Source organism: Megalobrama amblycephala, linkage group LG15 (genome assembly GCF_018812025.1).
Source record: "Megalobrama amblycephala isolate DHTTF-2021 linkage group LG15, ASM1881202v1, whole genome shotgun sequence".
Taxonomy (NCBI): Eukaryota; Metazoa; Chordata; class Actinopteri; order Cypriniformes; family Xenocyprididae; genus Megalobrama; species Megalobrama amblycephala.
This window is the reverse complement of record NC_063058.1, coordinates 5756305-5775549: the sequence shown is the minus strand read 5'-3', so window position 1 is coordinate 5775549 and position 19245 is coordinate 5756305. Positions and strand designations below refer to the sequence as shown.

Sequence of the window (19245 nt, the reverse complement as noted above, 5' to 3'; positions counted from 1 at the left end):
CACTCACCTCATCTGGTTCGGTAATCACCACAGCTGGCATTCCTTCCTCTAGATCGTAGCTTCTCTGTGCCATGCGATTCTCATGATCTTGCTTTAGTTCCTCCTGGTCAAACCCTTTGTTCTTTAGGGTCTGATCAGCTTCGTTTTCAGTAGGATCCTGCCTCTGACGGTGACTCTGACTGGCTGCGGACTCATCTGTGAAGGCCAGAACCGGTGCTGGCGTGGAGGTCATGAGGTCTGGCTCTAATCCATCTCCGGTGAGATGTTTTAACCCCTCACAACTGTGCTGCTCTGATCCTAAAGTGTGCGAAGATGATGGAGTGAACTCAGTCGTCGAAAACTCAGGCTCCTAAAAATACAGAAAAGAACATAAACATGAACTATATACAATTGAACCAACCAACCAACCAATAGCTAAAATTACAATTCTCTTTATGTTTTTTTATACATTTCCTTATATATGATATGTGTTATTATATGAAATGATATATAATGTGCATAACGCCCTAAATATACACACTTGTTTTTATTTTTGCAGTTTTGCTGCAACAAATTTTTGTAGCAAACAGGGTCCCTTGCCTTAAGGTAAAATGAGCTCTTCCATGACTTCTTGAAAGCAATAAAGGAACAAACCCAATATTCTTTAGAAAAACAACTATTAGATATGCTATAATTGTCAAACTTCCAAGCGTGGTGTGGGTAGAAGGCAGGATGAAGATGATTCATTCAAATAGACTTTATTAGCAGAATGCAAACCTTAACCAAACTCTTGAGGAGAACTGACCATGACAACAGAAACACAGGCATATAAATACTGAGCAAAAAAAGATGATTGGCTAAACACAGGTGTTAAACGAGGGAACTGATGAGTCACCATAGTGGCAAACTAGAATGTAATGAGTAACCAAAGAGACAAACAAGTGTCGGGAAACTGAGAACAAAAGAGACAGGAAACTGATGAATACAAACTAAAAGTCTATGAAAATTGAACATAATCGTGACAGAAGTATTGTCAAAGATAAAATTAATACAATAAAAAGTAGGTAGTTACAATATGTTTATAAATTAACATTTTTTTCTTGTCCCACTTGGTCTTAAACCTTCTTAGTTGTATCCAAAAATGAATTAAAGGGTTAGTTCACCCAAAAATGAAAATTCTGTCATTAATTACTCATGCTCATGTCATTCCACACCCGTAAGACCTTCGTTGATCTTCGGAACACAAATTAAGATATTTTTGATAAAATCAGATGTACGGTGGCTGAGAGAGCTCAACGCGTTGATGACTCAGTGAGGCCTGCATCGCCAGCAATAACACTCCCTTTTTCAATGCCCAGAAAGCTGCTAAAAGCATTTTTAAAACAGTTCATGTGACAATAGTTGTTCAACCTTTATATTATAAAGTGACGAGAATATTTTTTGTGCACCAAAAATAACAAAATAGCGACTTTATTCCACAATATCTAGTGATGGACAATATCTAGGTTCACACTTGAAGTTCAGTTCTCTTAGTTCTTTTGGTCTGGAGCAAAAAAGAAAATGATACATTTAGTCCTGGTTCACTTAGCATTCACACTGTCCTTATTAACACTGAACCTAAAGATAAAACTGAACCTAATAATAATAATAATAATAATAATAATGATAAAAACTTCTTTTATGTTGTATTTTGCGGCAGAACTTCCAAAACAATGCTGTGTGCTGGGCTAAATGCAATCTTTGTATATGTGTACATATGATGGCATTTTACCAGCTGAGAAAATTTACATAAATGAGTCAAAACAGCGGCAGGAATTCCTACGTTACACACAAACGAAGGAGACGTGATTCTGATTCCTGTACTAAACTATGACAAGAAAAACAGGTATGCTTGAGCATTCAGTCCTTTTAGGGTCAAATCTTGTGACATCACATCCTGTTTTTGGTTTGTTGAGATGTCTTTGGTCCGTGTTGCATTCATATTTTAGTTGAACCGCACCAGAGTTTGTTTAAAAGCGGACCAAAACCCCTGAAAATGTGTGTCTCGGTCCACTTGTTTAGGGTGCATCAGGGTTCAGATGGCAGCGTCCACACTTCAATCAAATCAAATGAATCACACTAACAGAGCAATCACACCAGTGCTAGTTTTAATCAAACCTGGTGTGAGCACACCCTTAAATTACAGTTTATGTACCTCATGATTTCTCCCCATTAAAAAAAAAAAAAAAAAAAAACTGCAACATTTCATAAAATCATGACATATATAGGAAAATTTGTTTATCAATAACTACAAACCAACATTTGGTAGCAAACTGTCTAGCTTCTACTGAATGATAGCTTAATTTAATCTAAATATGCAACCCATTCTGGCATATTTATTGCTCAAGTCACACCAAACCATCATTAAACAAACATTACCGCACTAAGTTCCTCTTATCGTCACCGTAACAGCATCATGTGCTGCTTTTTGTGCTAATCTAAAACGGGCTGACAAGCACAAATACCCTTTAGCTGAGGAATAACATTTCACTCAACGCCAGCATGATTACTCTTCATTAGCCTGTAATGTGACAGTTTGACAAGTGCAGTGGCTGTTTTAGTCACCTGCTGATGCGCGTACACGGCCCAGTGGAGATGAGACCTCTCTGGAAGTGGCCATTAACCACAGTTCATCTGTCAGACTTCAGTCCATACTCAACCTCCACTACACTTCATTTGGAAAGAGAAATCCCAGTGGGCTTCGTGTCATTTATAGCAGCGGTCATGTTCATTAAGACCTCAGTGGTAGCCATGTATATTTCAGTGCTACACTTCATGTTGAGGCTTGTAACGATTTTCTTTTTTGTAAAAAAAAAAAAAAAATGAGCACAGCCAATCCATTCTGAAACAAAACCCTCATCCAAAATGTTTTAGCTTTTTCCCATATGTATGCCAGAAAACCGAAAACTGGAAATCAACCAGACTAGAGGTGTATAGCTTCCTTCAATGAGACGTCACATTAAAATATCCCAGCATGCCTTCCGCATGTCACAGCTGTTCTCGCCTCCATTTCCACTGGCATGTCATGTCTTTCATTAGACAAGAATGTCCCAGTAAAATACCCCCCCATTCAAGTTAGTTTAAACAGTCAGGTTCAATGGGTATTCATTACACACGGATTGGTAACTGGCTAGGAATTGTTTTCCTATACATAATGGTCGGATGTGTAATCCAAGCCTTTTGCAATTAATTAAGAAACACTGTGTTCATGTGGCCGCTTGTACTTTGGCCCTGTCTGGACAATGACTGATTCGTCTTGGATTGAAGAAAATGTAAAGCATTTGATGTTTCTGAATACTTGTGCAATGAAGTAATTCCACTGTTAAATTTTACAGGAATCTAATTAAGCTGAAGATTTGGTGTTGGGATCTGACTAAAATGCAGACTAAACATTGATTTGTGTGACTTATTTTCATTATACAGAGAATGAAAGTTGAAAGATCTGCAAACATAAAGCAGTCTTCTGGGTTGAATATTAAGTTAAGCTCTACTGACAGCACCAAACAAAACATCAAAAGAAAAAGATATTTAAGTGCACTTATAATGGATGTCTGTTAAAATACACACTGTTTTAACAGAATAACCATACGACTTATTCATGTTGACATGAGAATGATGTGATAACATTGTTTGCTAACCCTGTCTGTCCAAAGTTACAGTACATTAAAGTTCAAGTCCTGTCATGACCATCCAGTGAACCTGGAAACTTTTCCTGCTTTTACACCCTCCAGTGTGTTATGCCCCATAGGCTTCTATTTTAAGTGCAGTTGTGCTTGTTTTACAAACTGATGTACAAAACTAAATAACTTTCTGTAGTACTCAACAGTACGTCACAGACAGTGTTGGGCTGACGCATTACAAGTAACGTGAGTTATGTAGTCAGGTTATATTTTAAAGTAACTAAAGTAATGCATTGCTTTTAAATTTACAACAGTTACTTTTTCAAATAAGTAATGCAAGTCACTTTGTTTTCCCTATTGACTGACAGCTCTACTGTTCCCATGTTTATATATATATATATATTTCTCTATGTCTTTATAGCTGTAGTGTGGACAGTGCTATATTTAGAACGATTTTTGGAACTATATATATATATATATAGTTCCAAAAATCGTTCTAAATATAGCACTGTTTTTGGAACTATATATATATAGTTCCAAAAATCGTTCTAAATATAGCACTGTTTTTGGAACTATATATATATAGTTCCAAAAATCGTTCTAAATATAGCACTGTTTTTGGAACTATATATATATAGTTCCAAAAATCGTTCTAAATATAGCACTGTTTTTGGAACTATATATATATATATATATATATATATATATATATATATATATATATATATATATATATATATATATATATATATATATATATATAGTTCCAAAAATCGTTCTAAATATAGCACTGTCCACACTACAGCTATAAAGACATAGAGAAACAATATAATTGGGATCACTTTCAGAATTATTTTTTTTCAGCTGTTGAATGATAAAACACTGACAGCCAATCAGAATCCATTCTAATTTAAGGCCTCGCGCATTTAAAATGGCAGACGACATTGCGGAAAAGTTTATTGCCGAGGTCCAGAAAAATCCACCACTTCTGACAAGTCAACCCCTCTTTTTTATGGAAAACAATCGGTCAAACCCTTGGAATAAATGGTGGAAGTATTAACGACGAGATCATAATGCCAGGCTAGCAAATAGTGTAACATAAAATTACCTCAGGTATCCAGCGCAATTTCGACAACATTGTTTTGCTTCCTTTGACGTTGCACTGAAAAAGACTAGTTGTTGTTTTTATTCCGCTATATTGAGCTGTCAGCTAAACTCACTGTTAGATTAGATTGATTACACTAGCTATTCACTTGAAACATAGCATGCTGAGGACATCTGCTGGTTAAAGCTGTGTAAATGCAACAAGAACAGCAAAAACATGTTATAGTTATGTTATAGTTATAGATAGGTATCTTTATAGTTATTGTTCTTGGTGTGAACGGGCCTATAGGGTAAATGCAGAGGCATTGTGTGAACATGATGGTTATTAGGGCTGCACGATATATCGCGATTTATCGCAAATTTATGCACAGATTGTCAGTGCTGTACGGCTCTGTGATCAGTAGTAAATGCATCTCCATCTGAAAGCCAGAGGGTGCTCTTGCGCACAAACTCTAAATATACCTTACCGCAGAAGAGATAACACGTGAGAAGCCACATCATCTCACAGAAGGATGCTCAACTGTCGTTATGAAGTGAGTTTGGACTAAAAACATCTTATTAAATGTTGTCTTTTGTTGGACAAGATGCTAATAAATGCTTCTCATGTCTGGAAAGATGTTGCTTTTTCAAATGTACATTATAAGCATCTCAAACTCGCAGTGCTTTCAGATGGATTAGCATTTGAAGCCATACCTTATTGACAAGCTACGCATAAAAAATAAAAAAAAAAAAAAAAACCCCCGCAGCCTTTGTGATTTCATAATTGCACTAAGAATCACGTTCTAAATGTGAAAATGCATTTACTCATCTCACTTGCGCAAAACAGAGTCAGTATTCCTCAACATGAATAAAAACAGTGAAATGCAAGCTCAAAATATTATGCAAACCTGCAACATTTAAACGTTAAATAACACAAATATACTTTATGTATTTAATCTCACTTTATTAACCAATGTCTTTGCTGCTGAACTTCAGTGATCTAATTCAACCACACTAATAAGCCAAAATGACTTTCGTTAAACATAACATTTGTTTCTCCTCTGTCCTTTTTTATGTTATTTAAAAACAAACAAGCAATCCCAGCCCAGGTGAGAAAAAGTAGCATAAAGCATTACTTTCCATAAAAAGTAACTAAGTAACGCAATTAGCCACATTTTTAGGGAGAAATGCAATATTGTAACCCATTACTTTTAAAAGTAACTTTCCTCAACACTGGTCACACAAGCTTAACTTCTACCAAATCCACATTTTAGTTAAAGAGCACTTAAAAACAACTTCCTTAAAGTTCTGTAAAGCTTATTACAGCAGTGAGCAATAAACAGAGAAATTAGACCCGCTGTTATACCACGATGACAAGGCTCTGAAAAAATGTGTCACAATGTCCAGTCTGCAGCTGCTGTGGACACTTTAGTTAATCCATTTCTTGCTTTGATGTGTCCATTTCCATCTACTGATACGTGATATCCACAACAGCGTCTGAATACTACGAGGCTCAAAGCCACAGGATCCACCTGGGGTCAAAACACAGGATGAAACAAGGGTTCATTCAGCAAGGAGCGGCAAAAGAACACCACAAAGAGGAAATGACATGAGTTTGCAAACAAGAACTACCTTACAGGAGAAATATCTAGGGAAACAAGCAAGACAGGGCTAATCTTTGCTAGTATTAAAGCTCAGGTAAACTGAGGAATTCCTTGAAGACTGGAGAAAGGAATTCCATATTAAACAGCAATTGGTAAACACAGATATTGATAACACGACTCAAGCAATGTTTGGCTAAAACAGGCACCATTACTCGCATGACTGTGGGGACAGGTTGACTTTTTAACACTTTAGATTTTTTTTTTTTTAACTTAACTGTTGATGTATCACTGTTAGGACAAACTTATTTTTATTGAGTGTAGATAACACTAAATGTTTCCACATTCCTGAAAAATAATATAAACAAGCAAATAGCAAAATGCAACTGACTGTATCCATCTTTATGAGCAAAGAAACTGCTTAATGAAGTCATATCACCATAAAACTGACTGTGATGCATTAAATCTGATAATGTTTTTGGAAAGAGAACATTATTCATGCACCATAATCCTCAATCAATGTTCATTTAGCCACTGGAGTTATTGACTACTTCTGAATAAAACTATAATCTTCTGAGACAAACGATTACACACTGTAAAAAGTGAAAATGTGCCACTATTTCTACCTGATCTGATCCATTATAAACTAAAAAAAAAAAAAAAAAAAAAAAAAATGCTGGGTTAAAAACAACCCAAGATGGGTTAAATATGGACAAACCCAGCAACTGGGTTGTTTTAACCCAGCAGTTGGGTTAAATGTTTAACCCAACCTGCTGGGTAGTTTTATTTAACTCAACTACTGTTTAAAAATTAATATATGGCTGGCTTAAAACCCCAAAAAAACTGATTTTAAACCCAACTTGGGTTATTTTTAACCTAGCATTTTTTGGTCTTACCTATTAAGAATGAATAATGAAGAATGAATTTTAAAGTATGTCATATTAAATTGTATTTTACACTTTTAACTAATACAGTTAATTTGGATGTTACCACGTGAAACATATTTTTACATTTCTTTGCCCTTTTTTTTTTTTTTTTTACAGTGTAGATTTTGATATTGTCCATTTACATTAGAAAATCTGTATGAAAATGACATACAGTGAGTCTCAAACACCATTGTTTCCTCCTTCTTGTGTAAATATCATTTGTTTAAAAGACCTCCGAAGAACAGGCGAATCTCAACATAACACCGACTGTTACGTAACAGTCGGGATCATTAATATGTACGCCCCCAATATTTGCATATGCCAGCTCATGTTCAAGGCATTAGACAAGGGCAGCCAGTATTAACGTCTGGATCTGTGCACAGCTGAATCATCAGACTAGGTAAGCAAGCAAGAACAATAGCGAAAAATGGCAGTTGGAGCAATAATAACTGACATGATCCATGATAACATGATATTTTTAGTGATATTTGTGAATTGTCTTTCTAAATGTTTCATTAGCATGTTGCTAATGTACTGTTAAATGTGGTTAAAGTTACCATCATTTCTTGTATTCACGGAGACAAGAGAGCCGTTGCTATTTTCATTTTTAAACACTTGCAGTCTCTATAATTCATAAACACAACTTCATTCTTTATAAATCTCTCCAACAGTGTAGTATTAGCCCGTTAGCCACGGAGCACTACCAAACTCATTCAGAATCAAATGTAAACATCCAAATAAATACTATACTCACAGGAATCGATGCATGCATGCAGCATGCATGACGAACATCTTGTAAAGAGCCATTTGAGGGTTATATTAGCTGTGTGAACTTTGTAAATGCACTGTATTATAGTCGAGAGTTTGGAGGGCAGGGAGCGCGCAATTTAAAGGGGCCACAGCCTGTATCGGTGCATAGTTAATGATGCCCCAAAATAGGCAGTTAAAAAAATTAATAAAAAAAAAAAAAAATCTATGGGGTATTTTGAGCTGAACCTTCACAGACACATTCAGGGGACACCTTAGACTTATATTACATCTTGCAAAAACTGGTTCTAGGGCACCTTTAAAGTTCAGAAAACCATGGATCTCTGCAGATAACTTTTTGGGGAGAGATGTTTCAAATGAATATGTTTAGAAAGATAACACTTTTGAGGTTCATCAGCTGTTGGAATGGGGCTGCACATGCAACAAAACAAACTTAAGCCATAGGTCGAGGTGTTGGAAAGAGAAGCTTATTGTGCTGTTCTGCATTTTTATAGTGTAAATGTTTATATACTTAGCATATTTGCCTTTTTTTTTTTAGACTTATCTTGTCAAGTCTTGTGTCTGTTGAGCTTACCTTTTCTTTAACTGCACATGTAGGTCCTTCTTGGTTCATAGAACTGGCATCTAGATGAAAACACAATTCGATATACTCATTACAACGCTCAAGAAACCAGCAAACAAGACTCAATAAATAAAACTGCTGAGTGTCAATGCATAATAAACTCGTTTGGAGATCATAAAATGTTTAAATGTTCCAAAAGAGAAAGTATTTTTCAGGTTAACTTTTCTACAACTATTCCAGTCTTACTCTATCAGGCATTTCAATTATTATGACAAAGCTTGTAACTAAAATGCATTCGTCTACACACTATAATCAGTTATGTTCTCATGAATTGCATCCATTATGCATTATAATACTTACCCATATACATGCATCAATACCCAGTTTCAAGTGGTATATCAAGTGTTATAATGCATTAACCATAACTAGTTAAGTATTAGTGATTATTATTTATGAAACTACATAATACATTATAATGTGCATTAAAGAGCTTGATGCATGAATTATAGTTTAATGAGAAAACCTGCTTTATATACACTTCAGATACATTTCTCACACAGAGCATGCTGCATTAAGCACTTGAGTCTATTAATAGAGCTCGCAAATGAGATTAGTCACTGAGCATGTTTAAATTGTTCAGTGAATTCAAGCGATACCTTTATGTTTTGTTGAGAGGTTTCTAGATAAGATGTCTAGATAAGTAGTTTATGTGAGCATTTTTAATGTACACGCTTCACGCGCTCACTTATAAAGAGCGGTTTCAGGTATTTCGGCAGCTGCTCTTCTTTACCTGTTCCGGCAGGCTGGGTCTCGGATCGCTCGAGTATAGTAGGAGTATCATGTGTTCCTCCATCTTCGCTGGAGAGGTCGTAACATTCCCGGTCTGCCTCAGTCGGATTCGTGGACGTCATGTTAATAGTGCAGGGATTCCTGAGCTCATCATGTCAGAGCAGAGGATCTCGGCGCTCAGAGGATTAACTCACCTGCGTCCTGAACGCGACGCACCAAATAACGCAACGCTTCATTCATAAGCAAAAAAGCGGCACTGCAGGCGCGGGAAATTGAATATAATTAGAATAGTGTGCGCATTAGAGTAGAACTCCAGAAAATACATTTTATAGCCTAAGCAGTAGGCCTAGGCTATACATATTTGGTTTGGCGCCTCAGTTGCGTTGCTAGTGTAAACACATTGACACATTCGATGCGCACTCCAGAATATGGCTTATAATGCGTAGTTGAGTTTGCATATCTTTATTTTATTTCTATTTTCTCTTATTGCCGGTGTTGCACCGAATTCTGTGACCCACACTTGGAGACTATATATGACTGTGTATGTATAGACTATACACTGTAAAAAATTACCGTGATTTTAACAGTAAAAGACTGTAAAAATGCTGCGGTGAAAAACTGTCAATTGGTTTACAGAAAGTTTCTGTACTATATACGGTGAATAACTGTAATAGATCTAACGGTACATTTAATGTAATTTTACGGTAAAATACCGTTAAATTCACAGTTTTTGAAAGTGAAAAATAACAATTCATTGTAAAATTTACAGTGAAAAACCGTAAATTGACATTCCCACAATTCCCTGCGTGACACTTCACATTTGATATATTTTTGTTGAAATAACTCTGTTTCTTCTTAGTTTTTCTCATTTTTTTCTAATCAGTTATGTACATTAGGGTTTTATATTACATCTAATGTTGTTAAATTAATGTTTATTGCATTTTTAAAATTTCATGCATGTTACCATGATGGTGTTTAGTGTGTGTGAATGACACTGTGTGCACCTTCTATATATTAGTATTGTCCTCCTCAGCTTGTGGAAAAGCTGCTTGTGATGAACTTTGATTCATCATGTGACTCTCATCACCACTGGGTTTGGTGACTGTCAGTGTATTATAAAGATACAAAACAGATATTAGTACTTCATTAGGTTGGTAAATTAACATTATATCAGTTAATGAAATATGTTATTTTACTGTAAATTTTACTGGGATTTTTTTTTACAGTGTACTGAAATCCAATGTTAAATATACATATTTAAAATGTAAAATTCACATGTAACTCCGTAAGTATGTTTATGGTTTGATGTCACTTTTACAGTATTGTTCTGGTAACCACAGCTGCCGGTATTTTTCCGTAGAAACAACGGGATTTTTTTTACAGTGTAGTAGGTGCTGTTGTATAGGATTAGGTTTACTGGACCTTTTCACAGACTATGATGACGCGTTTTAACGTAATCAATATCGTAAATCCTGCAGTTTTTTTTATACTTTCATTTTTTTTTTATGTATGTACATTTATAACACTATACTTTGTAGCTATTATATTACCGTTGCATAAAAAAAAAAAACTAGTTAAGGCTTCTAAAGGCCAGAACACACCAAGCCGACACCGACGAACTAGTGGCGACAAAAGCAGACTGCGGGGTTGGCTCACGTCGGCAGCATCTGTGTCCAAAGTTGCCCTGACACACCAAACCAACGCTAGACAGCCGACGGCCAAGTAGCACGTCAGTTCTGCGCCTGCGTGAGATGAAATGCCTTTCCGAACCAGCAGGTGGCAGTATCTGAACAGCCAATCAGAACGATCAGATGTCCCGACGGACCGACGAGCTCCGTCGCCGATTGAACCTTTCGAATAGGCCAAAAAAAAAAAAAAAAAAAAAGCAGACGAGGACCAACTTCATCCGACGGTGCGAAACACACTGAGAAAACTTAGTCGGACGACGAACAAAAACTGCCCGACGGCCGACCGTCAGCTTGATGTGTTCCGACCTTAATGGACTATGCACGGAGCGTTCTTTAGAACGTCCGCAATAATATAAGCCAGCTGGAAAACTGGCTTATATTATTGCGAAAACTCAATTCCACCATCAGTTTTCACACGTGGGGGATAAAAAGCATCAACAATTAAAGATTTATTGTGCACATTAGTTAATTATGCTTTGTGTAATTAATTCACAAGAAAAGTTATTGTTTTTCAAGAGATTATGTGAGTACTTCATACTTCACATTGACAAAATGTATTTTTAAACCTAGTGATTTTATAATGTTTAATATTTATTCAAAAGCAAAACTGAGTGATAAACTATTACAGGAAATGACTAATATATGCATGCTACTCTGCTGCCACCTGATGGTTATAGATGGTTATAGTTATACTTTTTTATTTTTAAATAAAAGTGTTTTCTATCAAATGTTGTATTTCCTACGTTCGGTGTTACAAATGGGGACAATCTCAGAAGAATGAACAAATAATGTTTGTGGTCATCACATTAAAAAATAACATTTGAGAAGAGTTCTGAATATATATTACAGTAACAATATATATGAATAGTGAATAGATTGACACTTGGTGAAATGTCTTGTACTGTACTTTCTTTAATGTTCCAACTGTGCCTGTAGAAATCTGTAACCCTGTATTATTATTATTATTATTATTATTATTGTGATGTTGTACTTTTGTTACCCTTTCACCTTCCAAAAGCTAAAAAACTTGAATAATAAAATAAAATAACATTTGAAGTGCTGGAAAAAATGTGTGCATGAGTACAGAATGATCATTTGTCAGCTAACAGTTCATCGGAAATACCCAAGCTAGCTTAATGAAAACCAGGAAGTAACCATGCATATATACAGTGGCTGTATGAGTGACAGGCTCTGTATTTTCCTCTTTTTGAAAGTTGTGAAAACACTATTGTGGAGTTTTTCTTTTGCTATTTGTGCAAATGAAAACACAAAAAAATATATATTTAATGAAGCCTCATTAAGTTAACTATGACGACTTCCGCTTATGTGAAAAGGGTCTAATAGGGTTAGGGTGACAGCAGCGCCTACCACTGTCACATGGGCCACAGAATTCTGTGTCCGTAGACATGCGAATAAAACATGTAATTGGCCTAATCTAAAAATGAACTAATATACATCTATTTGCTCATCATTGCATTAAAAAGTGTAAATGATAATAAATAGATATATGTTAAAATAAAATAAATCTTTATAATAGCATATGGGCGTTCACACAGTCTCAAATCCAAAACCAGTTCGACGGAACGCAAGGCAGCGGATTTTTATTTTTTAAATCTGATCTGTTCACACAGTGATTTCAAAACCAGTTGGTGCAGCAGAATGGACCAGTACGCATGGGTCTCGAAACCTATTTATGAGGTGAATTTTATCCTGTTATGGCAATGTAAATGCTAAAAAAGAAGGAAGAAGCGTCGCAAATGCCATGGTGCATTTTCTTAAAATATATATATATATATTAACAGCAAACAACGTCGATGGATTCAAGAATGTATCCTGTGTGAACTGCACTTATGTTTTTAACTTTACACTGGTGAGAGATGTTGAAAAAAATCCAAATGAAATGCAAAACGCGACGCAACCAAAGTTGCCCTAGAGGAAGTGAACATTTAAAACGCAACGCAAAACGCGTCGTGTGTGAACGGCCTTATGTCAAGAAGTGAAGAGGCACTTATGAATTTCAGTGCGCGTGAAAAAGACGTGCGTAAGGGGAGAAGGAGAGAGAGCGAGAGAGAGAGAGAGAGAGAGAGAGAGAGACGGGCAGGAAAACTCAGCTTGAGCTTTTCTTCCACTCTCCTTGAGGAACCGCGCGGACCTCGAGACACTTCTACCCAGTTTACCGAGGACACTGCTCGTGCGAGCGACCTGTTTAATTTCCTTATATCAGGAATTGATAAGCTTCGCATCTTTGATTTTTTCCTTCGATGGCACATAGGATGAGTGTCTTGACTCTTGGGCTTGTGAGGAGACTGTAGCAGTGATCTGGTCATGGCGTTTCCACAAGGATACTTGTACCAGTCTTCGCTCTCTCTTTACTCTTGTCCTCCGTTCGGCTCGAGCGCGATCACGGGACCGCGGACAGATGATCTGGGACGCTCCTCTAGCGGATCTGCTTTCGCCCCGTACGCGTCCACAGCCTTCACAAACACCACAGTCTTCAACTCACTCCAGTACAGTCCCGAATCCACAGCCCCCTTCACTTCTTATGGGGTGAGTTTCGTTCATAATAAAGCTGATCTATATTTGAGCAGTCCGGAGTTTCTCACTGTGTTTTATTATGATTAGCTATTATATCACGATATCATGATTGTCAGCACGCCAGTGCCTACACTTAGAACTTTATATTAATTATAACTATTAGCAGGCCTATTTCACTATGCTTTTTTAAACGTGTATCTACAAAGTGTTTTTTGACAACGCCAAAATTATTATTATTATTATTTTACCCTTTATCAAAGAACATTTGTTTTCGCACTTTCTGTTGTCGCTTAGCGTATTGTTAATTGGGAAAATATAGTTAACGAATAGTGTGCATTAATCGCGGAATTTATATTCTATTTCTCAGAATATTAGGCTAAATGTTTTCATTTATTTTTGCTTACGCTTACAGATTTTGTTGTGGGGAGCTTTCATATTAATATGCCTCATATCTTTGTGTAAATCGAATTTATTAAGTGAGATTAAATTTCATTATTATCACGCTCATCACATTATGCGGTTAAAAACTAAATACCCCAGAAGCACCCGCATGTCACATTTTAAGAGTAGCAGAAAAAAAGTATAAACAGACTAACAGTTCATCATGGAAAACAGATTTAGTTTAGTCTGCTAATCTGTCATCTTTATTAATTCCTTGCCCAGGGCTCCCCATACGACCATTCTCCAGGCATGACTGGCTCTATAGGCTATCACCCGTACGCCGGTCCCCTGGGCCCGTACCCGTTTGGAGACCCCGCTTACCGGAAGAACGCCACACGAGATGCCACCGCCACCCTGAAGGCCTGGCTCAGCGAACACAGGAAAAACCCTTATCCCACCAAGGGGGAAAAAATCATGCTGGCCATCATCACCAAAATGACCCTCACTCAGGTGTCCACCTGGTTCGCCAACGCCCGCAGGAGACTGAAAAAAGAGAACAAAATGACATGGACGCCGCGGAACAGAAGCGAGGATGAGGATGAGGAGGATAGTATTGATTTAGAGAAAATTAATGATGAAGACGATGAACCGCTCAAAACAACCGAAACAACACAGACGACCAAAGATTCAGGTGTTCATTTTCCTCCTTTTTTTGTTATGTGTGCGCGTGGTTGTATTGTTACTATATTTCGTAGGCATATGTTTTATTTAAAATGAAATATTATGGTTGAACATATGTCAGTGACAAATATAAGAAATCTTTTGTGGATTAAACATCAAGTAAAAAGACAGTAAAATTCATCAAAGCCGCATTTTTAATAATAATAATAATAATAATAATAGGCTACATGTCAGGAACTTTTGAGTCATAAATATTACGTTTTTATATTTAGTGTCGTTTCATTACAAATTAGCCTATAAATATCTATTTTTAAAATAAATAAATAAATAAATAAATAAATAAATAAATGACCTTGACAAACAGGCCAGGGATCCTCTGTAAAAATACCATTACCATTTTTTTTTTCTTGTCACATGATGATAAGATAATCTCTGTATGTTGGTTAAACCACTTTGTCTTTAATAACAAATCATACAGAATATTTATATAGGCCTATAATATATATGCTACAATATTTTAAAACAAATAAAACAAAATCTAGATTTGCATGCTTTTAATGGCTCCTTTTTTTTTCCTGACAAATTTTACATGTTTTTTCCCGCACTTTTAACGTCTCACAAAAATAGTTAAAATACTTTTTATTGTATTTTTAATAACTTGATTGATTCGGAGGGAAAAGTGCTTTATTTGCCCGTAGCTAGTAGGCTATAGGCTACATAATTTGCACATAACAACATTTATTGTGCACATATTATAGAAGCTGTTTGGCTGTTGTTGTTTAGTGTTATCAGTAGCGATATCATTATAACGCTCACGCCTTTCTAACACTATTGTCGTTCCGTCGCAGTTGGCGATGACTGCACAGAAAACCGCGCGGAAGATCAGGACGACGCGACGGATAGTGTCATCATCGACTGTGAAGAAGAGGAGAATCGGACAGTCTCCGAGTCTCCGGTGCCCACGACCTCCTCTCCCCAAAACGAGAGGAGTGAATCCAAGAAGCCCCTCAGTGAAACCTGCAAAGCCGCATCTGTCATTCATTCTGCAAACCCGACCCCTAAACCCAAACTGTGGTCTCTTGCTGAAATCGCTACGTCGGATAAGGGGAGTGACGAACCGTCACAAACATCTGGGGCGTTATCGCCCGCCGGGTCACCTGCGCAATGCCCCTTCCCCCCTAGACATTTATACTACGCTTCTCCGTTCTACGCGGGATTCACGAACTACGGCACATTCGGACACCTGAACGGCGCCGGTTCAAACGGAATTAATCAGGCTGTGTTACACAGAGCGAGAGACAGCAGACTGACTCAGGAGATGTGTAAAGAACTCACGTTTGAGCACAGGAGGCCGAATATTTAGTGCTTTTATATTTATTATTTCTGTTTTGAAAGGGATTTTTCAGTATGGCGAACGGCAACTCTCCGATAAAGCGCTCTCTGAACTTTACACGAAAGTTTTTAATATTTAAAAAGGAAATGGTATTGAAATATTCTTTTTCTTTATTGTAAAATATTTGTGCAAGAGGTACTAATTTAAAACATTTTTGTAATCTCAATCAGCTGTTAAAATGATTTTGCTAGATCTTAACCTGTCATATGGAGGACGGGGAAAATCATTTTTCAAGCAAATTTGCTAATGCTTATTCTAGGTCAGTGGTTTTGTTTGTGCCCAGTAAATTATATGTTCTCTTTAAACTTTAAACACATAAATAACACCAGAGATTTTGAAATAGATATGCGAGAGCTGTTTTTATATGCTTACAGAAGAGGAACTACAGGGTTGGCATCAGGTCCAGTATCATGACATTCTCTGGTCTGAAGATATCAGTCAAGAAAATTCAGCTAAAAAGCTATTCTTTATATTTTGACCCATTACAGATTCTTCTATCATCTGTTCTTTACAGAAAGTGTGCAGTGCCTTCCTGATTTGCTCACAACTGTGCTACACCTACATGGACTCAAAGAAAACACTCAATAACTGTAACCGTGGCCTCCTGGGCATAATACAGAGGATAAATTGTAAATTTAAATAGCACAAGTCAACATTTATTGCTGGGGGATTATGGGACAGTACTCTTAAGTGGAGGAGATATTAAATTTATGCTCCATAAAGCATCTTCTCATGAAACGTGTGTTGCTTTTTTCCTGTGATGCGGAAAGAGCGAGGGGCTAAAAATGTTCAAAGACCATTTTAAAAGGTATTAAATGTGTAAATTCAAAATTTAGTAAACTCTTTGCAAGAATGACAGGATTACCACAGATTCCCCATTTCTGCACGAATAGCGCAGTCCGACATCAACAAACATCAGAGAAGCGACTCAGGCCCCGTGGCTTACAGGGGTAATACAACGTTTTTGTACACAAAACCATGAAAAGAGGCTGCAGGGACTTGAAAAGCTCTCTAATCCCTCCAGTAAATTCTAAAGTTAGGGTGTATATTTATACTCAGCGCAATGCTATTTCACAATTCACTGAATTCAAAGCTTTGTAACTGAAGAAGCTCTGTCGAAACTATCCAAACTATCCAATCATCTTGTGACCAATGTCACATTCAACGCAGTCATTTTATCCTTTCATTGCTTTACAAGGGGGGTTTAGGGCCGCTAGAGATGAGTTTTCTTTCTATCTCGTTTCCAGAGGTGTAAACACAAAATATCACTAGTAATTGCTATAAAATGGGTTCTGACCGCACAGCAGATGTTTGTTTCTAATATATCTTTCATCTAGCTCTGTTATTGCCAGCTGTTAAATATGCTTTAACCTCTTTTACAGAGGCGATGTTTTGCTATCTGTAATTTTAAGAACATTTAACATATCATATAGATTAAATGGCAAGGTATCAAAATCTGATACAGTACATCAGGGATTATTAGCCTTTTTTTCAGGGATGTGAAAAGAAAAATCTGATTACTTTACAACAAAACAAGTTTGTAGATAAATTTTGCTCTCAAAAATGTAATGTCTCATATACACTGTAAAAAAAAAAAAGAATTTAAAAAGAATAAAAAAGGTTTAACTTAAAAAAGCAAGTTGCTTGGTTGCCTCAATATTTTGAGTTAATTGAAATGAAAAAAATTGAGTTAATACAATAAAAGCGATTGGTTTAATCAACAGAAACTCTAAATATTATGTTATCTGAACAACATTAATTATTTAAGTTGATTTGACAAAAGAAAAAATGTTGTGATAAATCATGAAAATAATTTTTTACAGTGTATAAAGACTTGACAATGTAATGCCATTTTTTTTTGTGTGTGTGAAAATGTCTACTAAAATTCATACACTCTTAAAAATAAAGGTTCTTTATTGGCATTGATGAAGAACATTTAACATCCATGGAATCTTTTCCATCTTTTCACTAGATGTTCTTAATAGTGGAAGGCTATTTAAGTATTATTCACTCTCAAATAAATGGTTCTTTTAAGAACTGTTTGGTAAAAGGAATCTTTGGGGAACCAAAAATGTTTTTTTCTATGGCATCACATCAGAACCCTTCTTTTAGACCTTTTATTTTTAGAAGTGTGTGATAAGTTTAATTCTGTGAATACTGGATAGTCCATATAGAGTGAGAGAAAATCTGTGAAAAGCTCATCCACTCTTCATTCCACACCCTAATCAATATAGGTGGGCCGTTTTGAAGCATGCACGCTTTTGCTCTTAACTAAAGGGTATGTAAGGCTTTTAAAAGCATTGATTTGGAGCCGATCGATGGGGTCTGAGGGAGTGTTTTCCTGCATAGTGAGAAGGAACTAACAGGCCGTTGATGAGCCAGGCAGCACGAGCCAAACTGAGAGATGCTCATATAGCCATTCTGGAGTTAATCTACAGAATATCAATTCGGTTCTTTATAAACTGTTTTCATTTATATAGAGTGTTAACTTTGCCTGGTTGGCATTTATTAAATGTTTTACTTTTTTGAGGTGCATTGGTAATGAGGTGCATGTTTCTTTTTATTTAAACTGTAGCTGTGTGTCTCACTCATCTGAATTAGTAGTTCTCATCTGGTGGGTCGTGACCCAAAAATGGGTCTCAGGTCTGATCTGATCTCAAACAGCTGAGGAAAAACAACCCAAGTTGTGTTGAATATGGACAAACCCAGCGATTGGGTTGTTTTAACCCAGCAGTTGGGTTAAATGTTTGCCCAACATGCTGGGCAGTTTTATTTAATTCAAATATTGTTTAAAAATGACAATATGGCTGGATTAAAATGAACCCAAAATAGGTTGGAAATTAAAAATCAGACATAATTACTAAAGGCAACAATAATCAAAAGGTGAACATTTATTAAAAATAAATTTAATAAATGTTTATTGTTTAATTATTCATTAAACTTTTAAATAAATGTTCATTTATTAAAAATATTAATAAATGTAAATTTCCAACATAATTTGGGTTCATTTTAAGCAAGCAATACGGTCATTTTTAAACAATAGTTGAGTTAAATAAAACTACCCAGCAGTTTGGGCAAACATTAACCCAACCGGTGGGTTAAAACAGCCCAATCGTGGAGTTAAATTTTGCCATTTTCAACCCAACTTGGGTTGTTTTTAACCCAGAATTTTTTATAGGATAGGAATAATTCTTATATTT

At 36.2% G+C, this 19245-nt stretch overlaps 2 protein-coding genes across 3 annotated transcripts in view; one reads left to right on the top strand and one right to left on the bottom strand.

The window, feature by feature from the left end:
- Nucleotides 1-9901, bottom strand: part of LOC125247832 (protein HOS4) — a 109151-nt gene extending 99250 nt beyond the window's left edge. For both annotated transcript variants that reach the window (XM_048159338.1, XM_048159339.1), the window contains exons 1-3: nt 9369-9901; nt 8591-8640; nt 8-349 (exon numbers count right to left, since the gene is read on the bottom strand). In XM_048159338.1, the coding sequence (XP_048015295.1) occupies nt 8-349; nt 8591-8640; nt 9369-9489 (513 nt within the window). In that variant the 5' untranslated portion in view covers nt 9490-9901. The remainder of the gene's footprint in view (nt 1-7; nt 350-8590; nt 8641-9368) is intronic.
- Nucleotides 9902-13109: 3208 nt separating this feature from the next.
- On the top strand, nt 13110-17743 carry irx5b (iroquois homeobox 5b). The gene is made up of 3 exons (XM_048159611.1): nt 13110-13602; nt 14254-14662; nt 15501-17743. Exons 1-3 carry the CDS (start codon nt 13381-13383, stop codon nt 16013-16015), a joined length of 1146 nt encoding a protein of 381 aa, XP_048015568.1. The 5' UTR covers nt 13110-13380; the 3' UTR covers nt 16016-17743.
- Nucleotides 17744-19245: the final 1502 nt, after the last annotated feature.

Coding starts and splice junctions, on each gene's coding strand:
- irx5b (XM_048159611.1), top strand. CDS start 13,381: ATGGCGTTTCCACAAGGATACTTGTACCAGTCTTCGCTCTCTCTTTAC. Junction 13,603..14,253: donor CCCCCTTCACTTCTTATGGG/GTGAGTTTCGTT, acceptor TTCCTTGCCCAG/GGCTCCCCATACGACCATTC. Junction 14,663..15,500: donor ACAGACGACCAAAGATTCAG/GTGTTCATTTTC, acceptor GTTCCGTCGCAG/TTGGCGATGACTGCACAGAA.